The sequence below is a fragment of the Equus przewalskii genome, chromosome 11 (genome assembly GCF_037783145.1).
Source record: "Equus przewalskii isolate Varuska chromosome 11, EquPr2, whole genome shotgun sequence".
NCBI lineage: Eukaryota > Metazoa > Chordata > Mammalia > Perissodactyla > Equidae > Equus > Equus przewalskii.
Genome location: NC_091841.1, coordinates 30,170,837 through 30,189,749, shown reverse-complemented (window position 1 = coordinate 30,189,749; position 18,913 = coordinate 30,170,837). Strand labels below are relative to the sequence as shown.

The 18,913-nt window shown below is 59.3% G+C and overlaps 1 protein-coding gene across 2 annotated transcripts in view; it reads right to left on the bottom strand.

Annotated features, from left to right (window-relative positions):
* ANO1 (anoctamin 1) overlaps window positions 1-14,637 on the bottom strand; it is a 168,342-nt gene extending 153,705 nt beyond the window's left edge. For both annotated transcript variants that reach the window (XM_070564372.1, XM_070564377.1), the window contains exon 1: window positions 14,458-14,637. In XM_070564372.1, coding sequence (XP_070420473.1) covers window positions 14,458-14,491 — 34 coding nt within the window. In that variant the 5' untranslated portion in view covers window positions 14,492-14,637. The remainder of the gene's footprint in view (window positions 1-14,457) is intronic.
* Between the last annotated feature and the right edge of the window lie 4,276 nt (window positions 14,638-18,913).

Sequence of the window (18,913 nt, the reverse complement as noted above, 5' to 3'; positions counted from 1 at the left end):
TTGACCGGGGGTGGGGGTGGGGGGGCTTTGGAGGCACATCCTGCAGCCCCATCAGGGCTGGGAGCTCGGGAGGTGCCCCCCTCTCCAGCCCTGTTCGCGTTTAGAAGGCAGGGTCTGGACCGGTCAGCATCTTCCCGGGCAGCAGAGATGTGGGCACCGGGGAAGAGCTGGAAGGCGCCTCCTCTGTCTTTGCAGACCTCACACCCCTGACACCTCCGGATAAATACAATAAATTCTGTGGCAGGGCTCCCTTAAACAAAACGTTAAACTGCTCCCTGACCCAGCCCCCGCGGTGCCGGGACAGCGCCCGCCCACCTCACTTTTGAAAGGTCGTGTCGCATTTTCTGCACCCCAAGGAGGAACGAGGCTGGTGCAGGGGGCTCGCCTGTGCCAGGGACCCCTGGATCGCCTGCCTAGTTAAGACTCCACCGGCCACCAGCTTTGGCTGAACCCGGGTGGAAACAAACCCAGTCCGTCCCCGCACGGGGAGGGACCACATCCACGTGGAGGGAATCTGTGCATCATCGAGGATGCTGGTCCTGCCTGATCCCCAGGCCTGCTGGGCTTGGGACCCACGTGCACCGCTCTGGGCCTAAACCCCTCTAGTAGCAGCAAAGCCACAAAGCAATGTCTCGGGCCCGGAACGTTTTTCCCTGCCCCCCATCCCAAGTGCTATACCCAGAGAGGAGTCCAGCTTCCCTCCTCCCAGCTGGCCAGGGAGAAAGGGGACCTGCCACTGTTCTCAGTATTTGTCTCGTTTCAATCCGGACTGAGAATGTCGGAGAAACGGCGCCGGGCCGGATTTCTTATTCTCGGTGGACGAAGGCTCGCCCGTGCAGGGTTTGCACAGAAGCCCCTCGGGCGGGGGGGTGCTGTGTACCCCGGACGCCTGCCCCGGGAGGGTGGCGGAAGCTGGGCGGAAGTCAAGCTGTGTCTCAGGCCCTTGCTGGGGCCACATGCGTCTCCTAGCTTTTCCCTCTGACCCACACCATGGCTGTGCAGGAGTGGAGATAAAAACTCATTTTTCTTGGAAGGGTCTGATAGCCAGCGTGATACATGGCAATAACTCTGTTGTGTAAATACACAGAGAAAATTTTAGAATTCTAACCCCTGGAATGATGAACTATAAACCAAAAAGGCTCAGGGGGAAGAAAAATGTAAATACGGGACCAGGGCTATTTTTAACCCTCATTGTTTACCTTTTTGGGGCAGGGATGGGCTATTGTATCTTTAGCCAGTTTTAAAATGCACATTATTTAATGCATTATTATTAGCAGGAATATGTTAAAAAGCCATTAATAGATGTTGATTCATTCCGATTAAAGCCATTTTTCTTCTTTTCATTTTCTTGGCTCCAATTAGGTTATGTTCTGATGAAACCCTTCAACTGTGTCCAACATATGTGAGAAAAAAAAAAGCCTGTTGTAGATCCAGACCGTTAAAAAAGATATTCAACCCTGTCCGGTTTAAAAAGATCTTTTAGCAAGTACCTGAACCAGCTTGTTTTTACGAAGGTTTGGTTTCGGCTGCTATTTTGGTAAACGTTGCCGCGTGAGGAGGATTCAGGCTGGGGGGAGATGGAGCCCCCAACCTGTCTTTCGGGGACCCCCGTGCGGCCGTCAGGGACACCCTGTGCATGTCAGGGAGACGTTTTTGTCAAGGGCAGAGGGGCCAGGGGACGGGTGCGAGGAGGTGACACGGCTGTCATCACAGCCCCAGTCATCATTACAGGACACAGCAATCACGCCGCACAATGCTTGTAATTATGGAAAATGGTTTCCCTTTTTGGCGAGGTGGAGCGGAGGGGGAGAAGGCAGCTCCCAGCCAGGCTGGGGCCAGCGCTAAGGCCCTGGGGTTGGCCTGGGTATAAAATTGGCCTTGTAGGGTGAAGGCCCGGGTGGGCCGGCTGGGACAGGCTCAGCCCGCCCGGAGGCCCGGGCCTTATCAGACGCCAGGGGCCTTTAGAGACTCTGAACTTGCACGTGACTCCAGGCCACCAGCAGCAGCGCTGGTCTCTCCATTGCTCCCAGATGCTGCTCAGGAGCCAGTGAGAGGCCAGAGCTGACCCGACAAGCAGAGGGTCACCATGTCTAAAGTCACCCCCCTCTGCTGACCTCTCAGTACAGCGCCTGCAGGCCCCTCAGATAAACCAGGAGATGCCCAAATTTTCACCACCCCCTGCCCCCAATGTCGCTCCTCCTCGGAACACGCCCAGGGTCACGGGTCATTCCAATACTGACTTCTCATCGTGTCACAAAGTCTGCTGTCAGTTCTCCCTGGGTCTGTGCGTGCCCGCTGTGGGTAGGGCCCCGACTCGGGCTTGCAGGGGTGGGTGTGCAAGATGAGGCCCCAGCGCCCAGAGCCGGCGCACTGTTGGAGGAGATAAGCGACGTGGCAGCGAAGTTAGGCCCTGGCCTCCGTGAAGCAGAAAGGGGGCTGGGACCCCGTGGGGGACCAGCTGGTTCTTGGCACCGCGGTCTGTGCATCTATAAACGGGGCCTCGGCAGTCGCTGCCTCTCGGGGTTTCGTGAAGCTGGAAAGGGAAACCACTTCCGGCCCGGAAGCTGGGCACCCCGAGTGCCGGGTTAGAGGCCGGTCCTGTGTGTGTCCCCATCAGGCGGGCAGGGCCTTGTTGGGGGACGCTGAAACGCAGGGCAGGCTCCTTCAGCTGGCAGCGGCCCCTGACCTGGGGGCCATCGGAGGGCGGGCGGGCTTCTCCCGGTTGAGGGGGGCTTTAGGGCGGAGGCCGGGAGAAGGCACAGAGATGGGAGAGCGGGCGGGAGCAGGCTGGCATGGCAGGTGTCAGGGGTCCCCCAAATGATGAGTCTGAAGTGGGGGCCACGTCAGACCGTGGGCCCCGGGCGGCTGCCCTGAGCAGCACTGAGTGGGTCTTCTTATAAAATTTTTAAAAAAATTGTATGGAGGTGAAATTGACAGAACATAAAACTAACCATTTTAAAGTGAACAGTACAGTGGCGTCTAGTCCATTCACGATGTTGGCCACTGTCTTGTTCTAGAACATTCCTATTGCTCCTATTACCCCACCCCTCCCATAGCAGTCGCTCCCCCCTGGGAGCCACCAGTCTGCTGTCTCTGTGGATTTATCTGTTCTGGAAGTTTCTTACCAATGGAACCCTACCGTTGTGGACTTCCAGTCTTTTTCTTTTTTAAAAATTTTCTTCATGATCATCATTTTCTTTTTTCCTAGTTCATCGCGTTTTCGAGCTTCCTCCCTGTGAATCCTGGATCAGCGTGGATTCATTTCTTTTCGTGGCTGAGTAATATTCCACCCTACGGCCTGTACCCCTCTGGTTCATCCATCCATCCATTGATGGCCATTTGGGCTGTTGCTGAGGCCTCTTCTGAAAGGACTCGGGGCGAGGGGTCCCCAGGTGGCCCCAGGGCCCCCCGGCAGGGCTGGGCAGAGAGCTCAGCAGCTGTGCGGTGCGGACGGGAGGAAGAGAGCTGGAGAGGAACCTCCCGCGGCCCAGCCTTCCTGGCAGCTGGAGACACGAGGCAGCTGCTCGCTGCTGACGCCACGGGCTCCCGACAGTGACCTGCAGTTGCCGAGCCAGCCTGGGCCCGGCCGGATGCAGAGGACCTGCTTCATCCTCACGGGCGTAACCTGCCGAGGGGCCTGTGGCCGGCCGGCCGGCTGCCTGAGCTTCCCCGAGAGTCTGTTTATTTAACAAGCACTTAGACGGCACTTACTGTGTGCCGGGCCCGGTGCCAAGCACTTGATAAATATCAGCTCTGGGCAGTCGGCTCCGTTCTCATTCCCACTTTACAGATGAGGAAACCGAGGCTCAGAGAGGGGAAGGCACTTGCTCGAGGTCACACAGTGCTAAGTGTTCAGCTGGGACCCAAACCCAGGCAGCCTGGCGCCAGAGTCTGTGGCCGAGCTGATGTGCGCCAGGGAGAAATCTGGGTTTCCCGACGTCAGTCATCCATGAGCCTGAGCCAAGATCCAACTAGGCTGTGAATCACTGTATATTTTTCTTTAATCCAGCTCCCTTTTGGGGGGGTTATATCTATTTTTTAATTGTACTAAAATACATATAAAATTTACCCTTTTAACCATTTTTGGGTGTACCATTCTGTGGCCCTAAGTGCATTTGCATCGCTCTGCAGCCACCATGGGTCCGCAGAGCTCACCATCTTCCCAAACTGAAGCTCTGTCCCCATGAAACTCTGACTCCCCACCCCCCAGCGTCCTACTTTCTGTCCCTGGGATTTGACTCCTCCAGGGATCCCCTGCAAGTGGGATCGTCCAGTCTCTGTCCGTTGTGATGGCTTATTTCACTCAGCTCCGTGTCTTGCAGTCTATCCATGTTGTAGCTTGTCAGCATTTCCTTCCTTTCAAAGGTTCGCAGAACTTTATTTCTAAAGGACCCAGTATCCCTATCGGAAATGGGAAATTAGAATCACTGGCGATTGGGGAAATACCAAAATAACCCCAATCGCCTCTGTGCCTCGCGCAGGTTTTCTGAGCCTCATGCAGGGACCCCCGTCACATTTGCTGTCTCCCGTCTTAGATGCAGAAGGATGGCCTCCCTCAGGCTCGGAGATCTCGGGGCCACACGATGGAGCTGGAATTAAATATTCACTCTATTATTTTTTATCTATGTTTCTTAATCACTCGCGGTCTGAGTTATTATTCCTGCTTACAGCTGAGGAAACTGATACCCAGAGAAGGGGAATGGCTTGCCCAAGGCCACACAGCTGGGAAATGGCAGAAGCGGGATCCGATTGATTCTAGAACTTTCTAGTTAACTCCAGAACTCTTCTCGCCACACTGTAGCGACCTTCTGTTTGTTTCTCTAGGATCTGGAATTTGTGTGAATAGACTCAACATACCAGTTGCAACACATTATTACCGGAGCAATAAGAAGGTTATGGAAACAATAGAAAAAAAAAAAAAAAACACCCATATTTACTCCCTTTAATTTGCTACATCCAAAATCCGGGCTCGGGGCTCCTTGGCCTCTCCTCAACCTTCCGCCTGTTTGTTTGTTTGCAGGATGAAGTGGGCGAAGGGCCCAGGGGAAGACACTCAGCTTGCAATCTTCCAGGTCTGACTAACGTCTTGTGGCCTGTGGACCCGTCCCGCGGAGGCTGCCCCGTATTGCTTGAGTTTTTGGAATTAAACGAACGCTAATTAACGGTGCAAATATTTACGGTCAATGCTCCATCAAAGCGGCCTGTTTTTTTATTTTCAGAGTAAATAACACGGATGCCGAGGCTCTTGGCTACAAACCAGAGGCGAGATGACAGACTCCAGGTCTGTCTTGAAGTCATTTGAGGATGGTAGATTTCTCTATAAGGTCCCTTCTTATAATTCAACACGCCTGGTGGCTTTTCTCCGCCGCAAAAGGCCGGGGGACCCTTCAGCCGGTCCTCAGAGAGCGATCAGGCTTTCATTCAGAGTCGATGGCTAAACGCGTCCCCAGAGAAGGATTGCTTCACACGGAGTTTGGTTTAAAACTGAAGCCATCAAGAAGACCGTCTGCAGTCACTGGGGTATCTGCTTCTTAATCTGCGTCTTAAGGCTCCGGCCCTTTTAGGGGCTTTGCCAACAAAGACTCGAGACGTCGCCATCTGATCCGAGGTGCTCACCTGGCGAAACGGCCCATCAGACGGCCTGGAACGCCAGCCCCCCCTGAGACCCGAGGACACGCCTTGGTGTCACTTGGGGTCTTTGACTCAAAGGGAGCAGTTTTTGTCCCAAATGCCTCACCTTCTTCTCCAGTGTGGGTGGGGTGGTGACGGTTCCCGGGGAAAGAAAAGACCAGGTGGAGCTGCCTCTTGGGGACAGCCGGCCGCCTCCTCTCCGGAGGGCCCCTGGAGGGCTCCTTCCCCATTTTCAGCCACCATATGCAAATGACAGCCGCTCTGAGAGAGGATTGTTCAGAAACCCTCCTCTCCCCAGGCGAGATAACACTTTCCCAGACATTTGCTGGGAATCTGAGAACGAAAAGCCAAACCCGACCCCGGATGGGCTCCCCAGGGCTCAGAGCCGGATGGCGCTGCGCCCACGGGGCTTGAGCGATGGCGCACGAGGCCCTGGTCATCTGGGGACGGCCCTGACTAGGAGGCGGCTTCCTTTGTCCTGGAAAAGCAGAGGGCGAGTCCACGTCCCCAGGCCACCCTCAGGCGCCCCCTTTACATTTGACGTAAAACCTCACACTCGGAGAATCCACCAGCCCCGGCCTCAGGCCTCGGGGCAGCTGATGGGCTTTCCGTGGTGGGCCGGCCTGCTGGTTGGGGTCCGCGGTGCAGCTGGACGGGCCGTGGGGACCCCTGCAACCCACCCCGCTCGTGCTGGGATCCCATAGCACACGTCTGCCTCGATGGGTCTACGCCTCGCCGGGCACTCGGCCATGCTCTGCACGGGGAGCAGGGCCTTCGGGGAGGACGGTCCACCCGTGGCCGTGTCTCGGCATTTGGAACAATGTCCCACTGTTGGCCACACGTTTACCGTTTCCGTGGCCTTTGATCGTGGTGGCTGGAGTCGTTTTGGGATCGAATGACCTCTTCACGCCTCTGCCACGCAAAGAGGGAAGGACTCTCGAATTATCGCTTGTGCCCCTCGGGGAGGGGGGTTGACAAGTCGGGTAGTGCCCACAGCTGTGCACCAGCCCCTCTTTTAACTTCAGTCTATGGGATTTAGGACCAGTTTGGGCAAGCCGGGTGGCTGCCTCCTCTCTCTGGACCATGAGTCCTCTCGCTCTCAGAGAAGCAGGAGAGGGAGGGGCGGGAATGGGACCCCCAGGCGCATGGCTGGGCTGTCCTGCTCGCTGTGGCGTCCTTTGCAGCCTTCTCAAACTCAGCCTCCTTCTCATCCACATCCAGCAGCCCGGAGCACCCATCTCTGAGAATGAAGTGACGCACGCAGGGAGCGCCTGGCCCAGCCCCTTGATGTCCTTGGTGGGAAATCCTTGTTCAAGGTACCGGTCACGGCCTGGCGGCCCACAGCCGCTGCCTCTGGAGGGGGTTTGTGAGAGTCAGCTCAGGCCACCACAGCCGACACCACAGACGGGGCGGCTGAAACCACAGACACTGACTGTCCTGGAGGCTGGACGGCCGAGGTCCAGGTGTGGGCAGGGCTGGTTCCCCCTGAGGCCTCTCTCCTTGGCGTGTAGACGCCGTCTCCTCCCTGTGTCCTTACAGGGTCGTCCCTCTGTGTGTCTGTGTCCTCATCTCCTCTTATAAGGATCCCAGTCACACTGGATTAGGGCCCATCCTCGTGACCTCATTTCACCTTGATCACCTCTTTAAAGGCCCCATCCCCAGATGCAGTCACACTCTGGGGTGCTGAGAGTTAGGGCTCCAACACAGGAATTTGGGGATGCAATTCAGCCTGTAACAGGTTTAATGAAAGGACAGTTTGCAGAGGCATGGGACAGCTGAGACATCAACGAGGAGTGATGGGGCACCCGGATGCAAGCAGCCGTGGAGGGCAGGGAGACGGTGGGGCCAGGACCCCAGAGGGCTGGGCTGGAGGGGAGGGCTGCCAGGTGGGCGCTGGGGCCTTCAGGACAGGGACCCCTGCCTGGCAGGAGTGGCCTGAGGAATGGACGCCCAGTGTCTCCCTCTTCCTGTCCTCTGGTCCTGAGGGCCCAGCGGGTCCAGAATCCCGAGGGTGATGGGCACAAGTGGACACGGTCCATATAGACCTGACCAGCCCTTCCTCCCCGGGCACAGAGCAGTGCAGGGCAGCGACGGGGCTGGGCAGACAGAGGCTGCGGCCGGCACAGCGTGTGGGGGCTGTGACCCTTGACGGGGACAGCTCAATAAACCAAACAACGGGGACAAACGAAAACAAACACGCCCGGCGGCTGCCCTGCTCCTGCCAGCCGGGAGGGTTTCAAAGGAGCCATCTAAATCATAAGTCAACCCACCTGGTGGAGGGCCCCCAGCTTCTCGGTGGCTCATGGGATGAACATTGGCTCCGGGACCAGGGAGACTGTTTGGGGCAGCTCGTCCAGGGAAGCGTGGGGCCCAGAGTGGGCGCCCACAGCTGCCACGTGGAGGATGGACCCCATAAAGATGCTTTTGCACATTTCCAAAGACCAATAGAGGGGCTGTCGCTTTGGGGCCCCAGTCACCCACGGGTCTCTGCACTAAAGGAGCACAGCTTGCTCCTAAAGGGGCATTGCGGGCCTGCCCTCAGGGCCCGCTCAGCTCCCCCCGTTCAGGGGCCTCCTTTCCATAGAAAGGCACCAGCCCCCTGACCCCCAGCTTCTCGGACAGTTAGAGCCTGTGGTTCTCAGTGGACCCTATGCGAGGCCATCCTGTGGGATTCCTCAGGGAAGATGGGGTGGGCTTTAGTCATTTTGGGTAGGGGGCTGCCCAGGACCTAACTCCCCTTCCTATTGGAGGATGCCCCAGCGCATGGGAAGTCCTCCAGCTCCGTCTCCCTGGCAACCGGACCACCGACCTGTGACCCAGGCTTGGCCAATCAGACGCGCCATGAGCGGCTCAGCCTCTAGACCCGAAGGGCAAGGTTGGGATTCTCTGGGGGACCCCGTGGCACTGTCTGGTGGCTGTGGCAGCCGTGTGCGGTGGCAGGGGCGTCCTGGACCCCAGGCGGAGGGGGACCCTTGTCCCTCCCACTCACGCCTCCCCCAGGCGCCTTCATTCCTGCCTCTCCGGGGGGCCTGCCACCGTGGTCCCTTCTGGACGGAAACTCCGACTTGCTTTCTGTTGCTTGCAGCCGGGAATCCTGACCCACGGAAAGTGGCGAAACCTGCACCCTGGTCTCGGGCATCGTCCTTCTGAGCGACGGGTGTGGTCGTATTTCGTGGACACTGCGGATGGAATGGCGGCTTGTTTCGCTCTTAGAATCGGCTGCTGGGGGGCTTGGAGGTGACCTGAGAAGGTACCCCCAGCAGGCATTTAGGGCTCCGTGCCCCTCAAAGGTGGCTCCACATTCCTCGATCCAGGCCGGGAACATGGTAGGCCCACCCGCTAAGAGACTCCTGGCTCACCGCCGCCTGCCCTTTGCCAGCTCAGGGATCTTGACCAAGTGCCTTTTCCTCTCTGTGCCTCAGTTTTCTGATCTTTAAAATGGGGATCCATTCGGTGCCTACCCCCAGCGCGGTCACGGACAGCGCGTGAGCAAGAATAGCTGAGACACCCCGTGTCCCGCCCACAGCAACTCACAGCGAGGGCCGCCTGTTGCTTCAGACCCTCTTCCTTCCAGAACCTTATTTTCCCCGTGCCTCGTTTTCCATGCCAACTGCCCAATTATTTTATTTCTTGAGGAATTGTAAAGATCTTGGTAAACTCCCCGAAAACCCTTCCCGAACAAGACGGAACCTAACAGCATGTACTCCAGTAGACGCACGCTCGGACGTCTTGTCCCGCTTGAGGAGAAGGACCCCCCTGTAGTCGCTAGATGGGGGAACCGAAAGTATTTCTTGTCTTTAATAGAGTCTGCAAGGACCCACAGGAAATATTCAGACCAGGGGATGACTCCAGGCCATGAAGATTCGCGGGGCGCCTCCTACGGCCCTGGCACAAGTCTCGGTGCCGAGGATTACAGGCTTTGAAAAAGTCTTTGCCATTACGGAAATTGTATTCTCACGTGGCAGAAAGAAAAAGCAAATAACATCGTGTTGAAAAGCGAGGGGGTTTTGAAGAAAAGCGAAGCGGGGTGAGGGGGTAGAGAATGACGAGGTGACATGGACAGGGGTCAGGGAAGGGCTGGAGGCCTGGAGGCCTGAGGGACGGAGCGGAGGAAACTTCCAGGCCCAGAGGACAGCCGTGCAAAGGCCCTGAGGTCAGCTGGCTGTTCATTTCAGCACATGCTTCTCCGTCTCAGGAACGCTGAGAAGATCGGGGACACGGACTCCTCCTGGATGGAGGAACCACGTCATCGGGCACCATTCTGGGTAAATGTCGCTACAGGGACACAGAAATATCCCATTACAGGACGGTGGACGGCGACAAAAAATCCGATTGCTCATGCATTGTTTCCCAGCTCCAGGAAGGTGACGCATGCGATCACTTTACAGTTTCCAAGGAAGGGAACACAGACATGTGTGTCAAACCTCCCCAGGAAATGAGGCAGTTCAGTGTCTGCGGGACAGCTGTCTCGTAGTTGAGGTCATGCCAGCTGCCTGTGCGCGTCCGAAAGAACATCACGTTTGGCCGGGACTGGGAACCACGTCTCCAAGCGACCGCATCCCTACTTGAGACACAAAGTCGAGGCCCGCACAGCGACGCTGGGCGTTCCCAAACGCAGCTGACGGGTCGGATGCTCCCGAGGTTTCTCTGCACTCGCCTTTGCCTTCCTTTTCAACGGAGTCGTTCATCCGAAGCAGGGCTGGTATGGACCAACCGTCCCATTTTACAGATGAGGGACCCAAGCTCAGGGGGACCAGGGGAGACCCAGGGCCCTGGCCAGCTGACAGCCCACGTGCACCAGCACGAGCGGTTTGTCCCGAACCTGCGCCACAGACCGCCAGTTGCTCCCCGATATTTATTCTTTGCCTTTTTCTTAGCAAAGCCACTCCTACTTTTTAGCTGGCACGTGACTATCCAGAACAAAGACTGTGTGTCCTGGCCTCCCTTGCAGCTCGGTGTGGCCATGGGACTAAGTTTAGGTCAGTGGGAACGAGTGAAAGTGTATGGGTAACTTCCAGGGAGGGAGAACGCCCTTTTTGCCTTTTCTCTTTCCTGGGCTGGAATGCAGATTTGATGGCCTGAGCTCAAGCAGCCATCTTGGGCCTTGGCTGAGTGTGGCAGAGGAGACTGGCAGAAGGACCCTGGGTCTCTGGTGACTTCATGAAGCCCCTACCAGCCCTGGAATCCCGAAGTGCCCACCTCTGGACTTCCCTCACACCAGAGAAAACCACTTCCACCTTTTCAAAGGCTTTTTTTCCCCTTGCTGCTGAACCGCCAGAGGCCTTCCCTGGGTCTCCTCTGCCTGCAAAGCGGCTGTTTGTGCAACTCCCTCCTCATGCCAGAGATGAGGAAACAGCCCTAGAGAAGGGTCGTGAACTGCCCGAGGTCCCAGAATTCCTCTTATGTAAACGTCTTACTTAAGACCTGCGCGAGATAATTGCTAAAGCAAACAGCTCCGCCTCCAGAGAGCCCGCCAAGACCGTGGCCCCGAGGGCCTTTCCCGACAGGACGGTCACAGGAGGACTAACCCATGTGGCTGGTGACACTTCCAAGGCCTTCGCCCTGGCTGCTGTCAGCCGGCTCGGCCCGCCCTCCCTGAGGACACACCGCTGGGCCGGGTGGGCGATCCCGGGGCGTGGGATGTGTGGCCTGGTGCACCGGGCTCCCCTCGGGGCAGGAAGGTCCTCCCTCCCGGCCTCTTCCTATTTGTCTGTTTCCTCCGGTCAGAGTTTTCCTGGACACCCTGAGAATACAGCGCCCACAATGGCCTCTGACCTTCGGAGAGTCCGTCCCCTCTTTCGGGGCCCCCTCCTCTGATCGATGGAGAGTGACATAAATCATCCGGCCACGTTCCCGCCCCTCGGGAGACCTTCCCCCAAGACCCCACGATGCCTCTCCTCACGGGGAAAAAGGAGACCCAGTTTCCCAGCGGAGTCGGGTACTTGGGGCCTCGTCTGAAGAGGAGATGGAGGCCGTGGCCAGAGGGAGGCCCGTCCCGGCTCTGCTGTCAGACCACGAGCCTCGCCCGGGAAGACGCTGTCGTGTGCGTCCCGTCCCGCCGGGAGGCCTCTGCGGTGGGAGCAGACCCATTTGACAGAGGGGGAGCTGAGAGCCGAGAGGTTGGTTTGCCCCAGGTCACACCAGCGGGGCAGCCCCGGCACCAGGATCGAGCCCTGCCTCAGATCAGGCCCTGCGGTGTCCTTGCTGCCCTTCCCCGCCCCCACCCTGGGAGGAAGTGACCACGCACGGCCCTGAAAGGGAGACTTTGATGACAGCTGGAGAAGGAGAGTGGCTTCTCGCTGCCAGCCATGCACCCCCAGCCCTCGGCAGGGACCCTCCCTGTGGCCCCACACATCTTGCTGGCCAACATCCCACAGTGGAGCCTGTTTCCATGCAGCCAGCAGTCACCAGTGCTGACCATGTTTATACTAGGGTGTGACTGACTGATACATGTCTAACTGCTCCCCTTTGGAGGTGCCGGTGTTATAATCAAAGGCTCTGAGACCCTACAGCTTAGTGACAAAAGAATGAACACTGGAGGGTGCAGCTTCCAACAGCGTGACAAGGGGTCTGCCCAGGGGACCCCTCAAGGTACAGCCCTGTGCTGCCAGCAACAGGTTACTTAAGGCCGGGTGGGGCTGCGCAGTTAGCATAGGAGTGTCACTCAGAAATCCCACCCAAGAAGTGCTCCTGGGAGAGGCGGAGGCTGACGCCTGACTCCCAGGCCCCTGGAGATGCGCGTGTTCGTGCCCTGTAGACGTGGGTGGCGCAGACCCTGCGTGCGGCCCCACCCTTCCCGCCTCCAGCTTCACCTCTCGATTATCGACGGCTGATGCTTTCGCTCTGAGATTCGGCGTTCCCCAGAATTCCTAGCCCGGAGTCCCCTCCTCCGTGTGCGTCAGGCCGCCCCTCCCACCCGGGGAGACTCTGCCTCCTCGAGGACAGCGATGCCACCGCGGCTGCCCGCCTGGCCGTCCGAGGCCACGAGGAGGAGGCGGGTCCTCGGCCGGTCCAGGTCTCGGTGCCGGGCTCTCGGAAACGCAGCGACGTTTCCGCCGCCTGAGGGCTCCTTGGGAAACATCCGATTGCTCAATCTCATTCCTCCTCCCTCTGTCTTGACTCTCAGACACTTTGAGAACGAACCAAAAATAAAGATTCGTCCTTGTCCAGCTCACGCGCTCATTTCGGCAAGCCCTTGCTCTGTGCCCCTCTGCCCCGAGCTCGGCTCCCAGAGGAGGCCGGAGGGCCCGGGAGATGCAGGGTCAGCCCCCTGGGGGAGGCTCCGGCTTTGGCCAAGGACATCTCTGGGAAGGCAGCTGCCCTGTGAACTCTGACCTCCGACCTCTGAGGGGAAAGCATTGGGGGGGGGGTGAGGGACCGCCTCCCGCCCCTTCTGTGGTCCAGGAGAGGACACCCCGGCTCCCGTCCCGGAGACCCCTGGGGAGGGGTGCAGGGGGTATGAGCAGCCCCCTCCTTTGTCCCTCCGTGCATTCGCTCACGGATGGAGCGACGTCATTCATTCATTCATTCGGGGATCAGAGGACGGGGGGGAGCTGCGGGCAGATCCAAGTCGGGGCCTCGGTGGCCAGATTCCCACGAGCCGAGAGGAGGGCCCTGTCTCCAGAAATGCCCTCCATCCTGCCCCAAGACGTCCTCAGAGCCCCTCCCACACCCCACCGAGCGGAGGCTCCTCTCTAAGGCTCGCGGGGCAGGATGCTGGTGGCCGGGAGGGTGGAGCCGGTGTCTCGCCCTCTCTGAGCTTCACGGTCCTTGTCCACCTGGTGGGGAGGGACATGACGGATGTGCCTCGCCAGGCAGGCCGGGACCACTCAGTGCACGCTGCTCAGAACAGAATCTGCTCCTCACCCCGGAGGCCCAGAGACGAAGCCCGCTACCCAGGCCCCACAGAGCGGGGCAGGGCTGTCTGTAGACCCTCAGCCCCTTTGCAACGTCCCTCCCCTGCACGGGGGTGGATGGGGCATAGTGGTTCCCAGAGGGGGCTCTGTGGAGAGGCAGCTAGGGTCACTCACAACCCTGACGCCACCCGCTGTGTGACCCTCCGGCCGGTGGCTCCATCTCTCTGGGCCTCAGCTTTACCCTTGTGTAAAATGGGATCATAGCCGCACTTAGCAGGTGCCAGGCCCTGTGCCGAGCGAGAGCCCTTGACGCGTTCTAACTCAAGTGTTTCCCGTCCCGGAGTCCTTCGGGGCATCTCTTTATAAGCCCCGTTACACCCATGAGCAAACCAAGGCACAGAGAGGTGAGGCAACTTGCTCTAGGAGGCCCAGCTGGTCAACCAGAGAGCCGAGGTCTGGCCCCAAAGCCTTGACGTCGGGGCAAACCTTGAGGAGCCCCGTGAGGCTCACAGGCGTCCCGGCCCGAAGGCTCAGCTGGACGTCTGCTCCACAGTCAGCGCTCAGTACGAGCCATGGGGTGGTTCTCAACGGTGAGGGGCAACTGTGCCCTCAAGGGACATCGGCAATGTCTGGAGACCTTATGGGGTTGTCCCCCTTGGGTAGAGACCTCTACCCAAGGGGGACAACCTTGTGCCTCGCCAGGCAGGGAAACAAGGTAGGGACAAGGCTAAACACCCTGCAGCGTGCAGGACAAGAGTGACCTGGCCAGAGTGTCCACAGAACCCGGGGACGCAGTCATCGTCCCGAGGGAGGGTATCACCCCCTGGGAGGCCCCCTGCACTGACATACGCGCTGTCAGGCTGGTGGGCCCCGCCTAGAAGCCGCGCTCCCGGGTCCCCCACGTCCTCCCGAGGCCCAGAGGGCAGGCTGGCACCTGCCCCCCACCCCAGGCACGCCGCCCGCTCCTTACTGGCCAGCAGAGGGTCCAGCGGCGTCCCCTCCATCGCAGCGCCTCCCGAGCACCGGCCGCCGGTGGGCGCCAGCTCCCCTCAGCGGGTCAGCACGCGGGGCTGCAGATCCCCCTGTGCCGGAATCTGGGGCGAGGTGGCCCAGGCCACTCTGAGGGCGAGCGGAGTTTGCAAAGTGAGTCAGCGGGACAAGAGAGTCCACAGGCAGGTGTCGCGCCCGTGTTAATCATTAACGTGCAGGTCAGCTCCTCCCCCAGGAGGCCAGCCGACTCCTGCCTGCACGGCACCTGCCAGCCTGCACCGTGGTCCCGAGCGACCACCGCGTCAGGGCCCGGTTTGGTCTGATTCTCTGCTGAGGGGGAGGGTCAGCGCCCGGGGACGCTCTCTCCCTTCATCCACGTGGCTTCAGCTCTGAAAGGTCGGATTATCGAGGGGGAGAGGTCCCATTTCCAGCCCACTACCCCCCCACCCAGTGATAGTCCCTTCCGATCACTCTGCCTCCTTCCCCAGGTGCCTCCTCTGTTCCCCACACTGTTCCAGGCACTCGAGGTTCACCACCTCCTTGAATATTCTCCCCAACCCTGCAGACAAAGGGTCCTGCGTCTCCATTTCCTGGGTGAGGCGGGCGAGGTCCAGGCGGGTGACCGTCCGTCCAGCGACAGGTCTGGTTAAGAGCAAGGGAGAAAATGAGCAGATTGTTTCTTCTCTGGGGTCTCAGTTTCCTCATCTGGGAAACGAGCCGACGGTCGCACCTGCTCTGAGGGGGGGTCTAGAGAGGGTTCAGTGAGGTGAGGCGGGAAAAACGCAGAGCACGGCTCCCGAGCACACAGTAGGCGCTCAGGGAACATTGGCTGCCTCTCGTGTCCCTGGGCCGCGTCTCAAGGTCCAGGATCCTTGCCTGCTGTGTCCGCTGCTGTGTCAGCGGATAAATGCTTATGTCGGTGACTTGGCCAAAGCCACAGGGCGGGACCCTCAAAGGGTGGGTCCGACTCCCAGCAATGTGCCCTTTGAAAAAGCTGCCTTCGGTCCCCGAGATATTATTCATTGTCTGGGAAGCGGGTTACACCTGCCCCAGGTGGGCGGCGTGGAAGGCAGCGGTCCCCGGGTGTGGCCCCCGGGCTCCACCCGCACGGTCCCCAGGCCAGCTGAGCTGCGGGACACTCGGCTGTCGGTGCCGCCTCCATGCGGAGCCCCGGCCGTGGGGACAGTGTGGCAGCTGGGCGCTCGCTGGTGCCGCTCCCCTGATTGGAGGACGGCTCGAGGGTGTGAACAAGGGGCCGGGCGGTGAGGGAATGTGGGGCGACGCCCCCCGACCCCGGGGGTGGAGGAAACTCTGGGACCACAGGGGGACTCTCGAGGGGGGCAGGGCAGGAAAGCTGAATTCTGGTTGCTGTCGGCCTCCCTAGAAAGCAACTCTGGGCTCGAGGATTTTATTCCAAAGCTGGTCCTGGCTTGCTCGGCCCCCACCGCAGGCCATCCTGCACGACCTCAGATGACGTTCAGGGGAGATGGGTCAGAGGCCGCCGTTGGGAAGGATGCGATGATATAGCCCATTCGCTCATTCACTCAATCACCGACTCATTCACTCGTTCCCTCATTCCTTTTTGCTTCCAGAACGCATTTCCTGAACGGCTGCGATGTCTGGAAACCATGCCCCGGGGGTGGAGAGCGGAGCTGAAAACAGCCAGCGTCCCCGACAGCAAGCGTGCACGGGGCAGTGCAAGGGGCCTGGGGAAGGGGGAGAACGACAAGCTAAAAATCCCGTTTTGGAGGCGAGATTGATGCTCTCCTGTGGTCCCCCATTTTGTGACACCCGTGCCCCACCCCGGCTCTGCGACTGCGGCAGACGTGGACAGCGCCGGGGTCGGGCGACGCTGGCAGGACACCCCTGGGGCCAGGTCGCTCCCCACGCAGGGCGCCGATGCGGGCCAGCTGCAGGCTTGTTTGGCGTTTAAAGCCTTGTAACGGGTTTCAACATTTACGTTTGTCTTCTTAGGAATACCCATTACGAGAGCTTGGCTCTGCCAGCCGAGCGTCTGGTTTTATAAATACTTTCGGAACAGGAAGGTCGCCCGCGGTTCTCTGCAGCAGCAGCAGCAGCAGCGACGGTCTTATTTGCAAGAGAAAGTTGGAAATACATTCTCGGGCAGAAAAAGGCATGACGTTCACCCTTGAAGAGAGGCGTCTGGTTTCGCTCAAGCTCTGGAATAAAACTTCCGGGGGCTCTGCCTTCCTTTAAATCGTGCGTGTGGACGTTCCAAGCCGGGTCCTGCCACCCGGCTGCCTGCAGGCCAGACGGGGTCCCCCTCTGGGTTCGGGAGCGTGTTTACAAAGTGACAGATGGTTGTTTCCATAAGGGGATTCTCGCCGGCTTGGCTGGAGCTCTGGGATGCGGGGAGCCGGGAGGCGCAGGGGTGCCCCTCCGCGGTGCCCTCGCCGCCGCGGGCGCTGTCAACAGGCCGATGTAATATTGCCTTATTTGGTCACGCAGCCCAGGAGCGCTCGCGGGGGTTTCGCCTTTCACTGCGTGGGGAGCAATTAACTCCGCGTCCTCGCCGACCAGGCAGGGGGCAGGGGTGCTCCTCGGGGGGACCCCACCGGGCTCCGTGTGTGCGGATGGACCCCCCCCCCTTCCCTGGGGGTCTGGCGCTGACGGGCTTCGGATGCAGCATTTACGAGCACAGCCCTGCTCAGGGGGCTGCCTGAACCCGGGGAGTGTCGCCCCCAAGTCTCGGGGACCCAGCGGGAGACGAGCCCCCCTGTTTCTTTGCAGTTTGCATGGAGCTTATGGAGATTTTGAGCAACCAAACTGATTGTCTCGGGGCAAAGCAGGGTTCGGGGACACCAGCCACCCCTGGATTTCGGGGGTACCCTGGGGATTCATGAAGCCCAGACAGGGACAGCAAGAGTGAGCTGTCGGCTGTAGCTGGTGTCACTGGGGACCCAGGCTTGGGGCTCGGCGCCTGCCACGCACCCCGGACGCCGCAGTGGGGCGGCTCTCGTGTGCGCCATGGAGGAGGGGCGGACCACAGATAGGTGGGCTTCTGTCGGAGGGGGGCCCGGCACAGCCCCGCAGAGGTCGCGCCTCCCTCGGAACAGCCCAGAGAGCCCCGTGGACGCTCCCCTGCGGCGCAGCTGCCCGCCCCCTGGTCCGGGGATGGACCCCCTCGTGCCCGCTCTGTCGGAGGCCGGCTGTCCCCGCAGGCCACCTGCTCGGCCAGCGCTCTCTGTGCCCCTGGTTCCCTCTGAGGGTCGTCTGGGGTGGACCGGACTGTGCGAATCACCAGGAAATGAAGAGGACACTCGCAGGGACCGGCACTCACGGGGTGGCCCAGAACGGGGGGGAAGCTCAGGTGCCCGAGCGGCAGGTGGGGTGATGGAGCCGGCCTGGCATCAGGGGGCCCTGGGCTCCGGCTCCAGCCTTGCTGTGTCCTCCAGGTGGGACTGCACACAAGTCAGTGCTCTCTGAGCCTCGGTTTCTTCGTCTGTGAAATAGGCTCCCTGGGACCTGCCTTGGAGGGTGGTTGTGAGAAATCGGTAAGGTGACTATATGCAGAGAGGCCAGTGGCACGTGGCACATGCTAAATTGATGTCAGGGGGATTAATGAAATAATTCAAGGAAAAGATACCACCTAAACTTTCCGAAATGTTATTATCTCATCTACAGTTCATTATGCTGGTACACAAGAATGCAATTTCCAGGAAGTATCCTAAAGACAGCGGCATGCCCTTCCCCTTTCCTCTCCCACTTCCTTCTGGCTGGGATAGAGCTGTGATGGCTGGAGTGGGAGCAGCCATTTTAGAGCATGAAGTGGCTCTAGGAATGGAAGCTTCACAAAGCAGAGCAGCAAAATGTAAGAAGCCTGGGTCTCTGAAACCGGGGAGCTCTGGTCCTCGCCCACATGCCCTGGGGTTTTTACATGGAGAATAAACAAACTTCATTTTGCTTAAGGTAGCGCGTGAATGTACTCTCTGGATTATGAGGATACTTTCTGAATCACAAGGAGCCTTATGAAGGTGAGGTAGTGACCTCAGCCGCAATATCCAGAATGAAGGACAAGTTAGTTAACGTCCTGCTGCCTTTGATTTTCAACTATGAGTCCAACTTTATGGTTATTATTATCCCTATTATTGGTGCGTCCTCTGCACCAATTCCTCTGAGTCCACCGCGGTCCTTCAGGAACCTCACTCTGTCTCCTGGGTGCCCAGCCCTCCCGCCCCGCCCTGCACTGTGCCCTCCCCCCAGGCTGAGCGTCTTCTGCATCATGCACAGACCTCTGACGGAATCCTGGGCCTCGAGGAGACCTCGGACGGTGCAGATTGCAGCTCCACCTGGTGGGGCTGGGCTAGGCAGCAGCACCCCCCGTCCTGTCTCCGCTTAGATGCTCCCGGGGCCGGGGCGCTCAGCACCTCCCATGTGGCCTGATCCCTCCTGGCCTGCTCTCCGCGCCGGGAGAC